The sequence below is a fragment of the Helianthus annuus genome, chromosome 5 (genome assembly GCF_002127325.2).
Source record: "Helianthus annuus cultivar XRQ/B chromosome 5, HanXRQr2.0-SUNRISE, whole genome shotgun sequence".
Classification (NCBI taxonomy): Eukaryota; Viridiplantae; Streptophyta; class Magnoliopsida; order Asterales; family Asteraceae; genus Helianthus; species Helianthus annuus.
In genome coordinates, this window is record NC_035437.2 from 123,803,013 (window position 1) to 123,807,073 (window position 4,061).

The 4,061-nt window shown below is 34.7% G+C and overlaps 1 protein-coding gene across 1 annotated transcript; it reads left to right on the forward strand.

The window, feature by feature from the left end:
* LOC110940964 (ADP-ribosylation factor) lies at positions 1-1,725 on the forward strand. The gene is made up of 6 exons (XM_022182530.2): positions 1-161; positions 466-536; positions 669-797; positions 881-999; positions 1,092-1,173; positions 1,463-1,725. Exons 1-6 carry the CDS (start codon positions 17-19, stop codon positions 1,466-1,468), a joined length of 552 nt encoding a protein of 183 aa, XP_022038222.1. The 5' UTR covers positions 1-16; the 3' UTR covers positions 1,469-1,725.
* Positions 1,726-4,061: the final 2,336 nt, after the last annotated feature.

Sequence of the window (4,061 nt, forward strand, 5' to 3'; positions counted from 1 at the left end):
TCTCTGTAACAGAAATATGGGACAGTCTTTTACCAAGCTATTCAGTTTCATGTTCAAGAAGGAGGTTAAAATCATGATGTTTGGTCTCCATTCAGCTGGCAAAACCACAATTTTGTACAACCTTAAATTGGGCAAAATTGTCACCACTGTCCCTACTATCGGTACCTTACATTATCAACAATTCTTCTAGCTTTATTCGATGCAAATTGTTTTAGTAAAATTTTCTATCACTGATATATCTTGTTATATTATGGATTTAAAGTAATTTTGTAGACAAGAATAGTGTGCATTTAAAAGATAATTAACATAGAAAACCGAAAATATTTTTGATTTTTTTTATTGATCAAATCTATTTTCAAGTGAAGAATTAGCTAATACAAGAACCTGTCATTTATAATAAAAACTACAATTTCATTTTTAATATTTTTGTCGAATCAAATGTTTATTTCTATGATTTTTTTGCAGGATTCAATGTTGAAACACTTGAATACAAGAACATCAGCTTCAGTGTGTGGGATTTTGGTGCTCAAACCATGGTATTTCCACCTTTTTGTATGTGGATATTGATATAGATATAGATATAGATCCCTGTGGATTTAGTCGGTGAATGTTTGAAAAAAAAAAACGTTACGATATGTAAATTAATTGCTAACTTCAGTTGTTTTCAGTATAGACTACTACCTATAATGAGCCACTACTGTCAAAATACACAAGGTCTTATATTTGTGGTTGATAGCACTGATCGTGATCGTGTGGATGAAGCCAGAGATGACCTACACATGATGCTTCTTAAGGAGGTAATTTTGTAATTTGTAGCAATTTGCAATGGGAATATGTTTACTATTTAGGCAATGTGATGCATCTGTTGATTGTGTTACAGGTTGCATTAAAAGATGCAGTGTTGCTTGTTTTTGCCAACAAGCAAGATCTTCCAAATGCAATGAATGCTGCTGAGATCACTGACAAACTTGGTCTGCATTCTCTCGGACAACAAAAATGGTAACGTTTTGTCACATGTGCACACACAAACATATGGATGATGAATGGATAACAATGACGATGATGATGTATTGAATAATTGTATGTATTAGGTATGTCCAGAGCGCGTCTGCCACCTCTGGTGAAGGTCTATACGAGGGACTGGATTGGCTTTCTAACAACATTGATAACAAGGTAGATCATTTCATAGATTATCCAAGTCATAACCAGGGGCGGACCTAAGTGTCAGCATGGGCGGGCGGGCGCACCCTTTGAATTAAAAAAAATTAGTGTATTTTTTTAGGCAAAAAACCCGACCGCACCTCTTGAAAATATGCTTGAACCACTCATCCTCACCATCGGCAAATAATTTCTGGGTCTGCCACTGGTCATAATGTACCACCCGAATGATACAAATACAACCATCAAATATAATTGATTGTGTGCCATTTTCTAAAGTATTGTTTGGTTGACCAATTTTCAGGTTTAACATGGATTCTTCCTGCAAATAATACATCTTGTGACAAATGTTGTTATCATTTTATTTGGAATTTGTACATCTTTATTTATGTGTGAAGAAAGTTGGGGGAAACTTTCATCCTTTAGTAACAGTAACAAGATGGTGTTTTTTTTTTTTTTTTTATATGTAAAGTCTGAGAAATCTTTATTCTTTAAACTTATTGTGACACTTTAGATAAATTAGTCATTGTACATGAGATACTAAGAATAAAAATGTCCGACCTCAAATATCGCATCTACTCTTCTTGTTTGCTGGTAAAATTAGTATGGCCTGCGTGCCCCAAAAAAAAGGTTTGGGTGCAATAAAACGAAGGTGAAGGGCTTGTTAGTACATTTATTTATATATCCTACATTTATCATGAGGGGGAATAGTGTCAGGCAGCTGCCTAACACCCCCTCATTGGTCGTGACTTTTTATATTCTACTTTCGAACCTTCAATTTCGCTAAGTATCATACATTGTATCTATATACGCCTGAAGTGATCTTTGTTGTGTCAAGAGAAACAAATGATAGGTGTTTTGGACACGCGAAAGTCATGTAGACGCTTGTTTGTGAATCAGTGGCGGATTCAGTGGTGTTTTGGGGGTCCCCAGGAACCTCCTCGGTTTGGAAAAAAAATAGTGGAAATTTTATATGATTTTTAAAAAAATAGTGAGAATTAGTGAAAATCTTTCAAAAGGAACCCGGTGAAAAGAAATCTTTGGATCCGCCACTATGTGAATGTATTTACCGTTGTTAATTGTGACACCCATATATGTTGTAAATTATTTATCTAAAAATAACCCATGATCTGGTGGTATGATGTATGCCCGGTTGTTCAAATCTTGCAAGTGCAAAGTTAGATTATATTTAGGTGTAGAAAATTGTTAATATAAAAATAAAAGCACACGTTGTAGCAGTGAGATTTTAAAAGGATTTAAATATATATGGTTTTAGGGCCAGCACAAGTCGTGATAGAAGCCAATATAAAATACATTATAGCTATATGAAGAGTTCAAATGAGAAGAAATTATAAATTAAGAATAAAAAGAATAAAGGGTATAAAGGTAATTTGAATAAATCATTTAATGAGTCTATTCTTTATTTTTTGCTATTCAAATTAATGAACCCTAATCATTCAATGAGTCATCCTATAAAATAGTTTTGCACCTTACACAATAAAAACAATCATGCACATGATCCTACATATTCAACGTTTCCTACACCATAAAAACAATGTTTTGGTGTAACGTACATAATGTGTAGGACCCCAACACTTTTAAATAATTTTGCGAATCATAATAAAATATGTGTAGGACAGAACACTTTTCAATAATTTGGTCACTTCTAATAAAATTGATGTAGGGCTAACATATTAATGGTGGTGAAGAAGGAAATTATGGTGACATTAATAAGACTTGAGTAACTCTTTATAATATTTATTAGTATTCTACATCAAATGTCTTTCCAACCCTTATTAATTAAAGCATTAATTAAAAGTAGATAAAAATTATATCTGTTTTCACAACCATTGATCAAAAAAATGTAGGGCCTAGATTAATTTATTTTTCTTCTTGTAAGAAGATTCTTCTCAAATGAACCTCCCCTATATCTATATACAATAAGCATAACTCTACAAGTTGTGTTCAATCTTCTTTGCTCCCTTTTAATGCATACTCTATCATCACTAGTCATTTTAATGTTATCAAGTCATTTTAGCTAACTAATATTTATTTAAAATCAAAGAGAAATCTATATGAAGTAGGCAGGGACGGAGCTTAGTAGAAACCCAGGGGTGCACCCCTCCACTCCCCGAATGTTTAGATTAGAAGTGTAAAATTATCGATTTTTCGTTCGAAAATTTTAAAATTATAAAGGATCGTCCCCCAATTATTTTGCCTAAATATTTATACAATATATAAATTGGGTCTCGTGACTTTCCGCCCCTCGGAACTTTTAGTCAAGCTCCGCCACTGGCAGTGGCGAAGCTTGACCCGTATGACCGGGGGGGGGGGGGGTCGAAAACGTATATACCCAAAAATTTCTATACGAAAACTACATATATATAACACTATTGAGCGAAAAGTTCGGGGGGTCGGGCGCCCCTCCCCGCCCCTTCTATACTTCGCCCCTGGCCACTGGAGGTAGGAGGTGTTAAGTGCATAGTGTAAGATTAAATATTTTATATTATATTTAATCTAGTAACCATTATAATCATTTACATTATATGGATCAAAATATATAACAATCCTATTAAATAATTAGTTGGTAATTGTTGATGGGCCTAATTACCCTTATTAAATAATTGTTGTTGGGTTAAAAGATTTGGTTGTCCTTCACTGCATCCATAACCAGAAGCCTCTCGATGTTCCGTACCTCTTACTGCGAAACATGCACCTAAATCGCCTTGCTCATGCTCCTACACCAATCTTCTTCGGGGGATGGGTGTACCGTCTTTTCAAGCACTTCACGAATATCCCAAGGTCCTTTGAAAGGAGTCCATGGTCGGGACGGGTCGATTACCACATTTGCCGAGCCATGAACTTGCTTTATGAAGCGGAGGACGGGACGGTGAGCTTTCAAA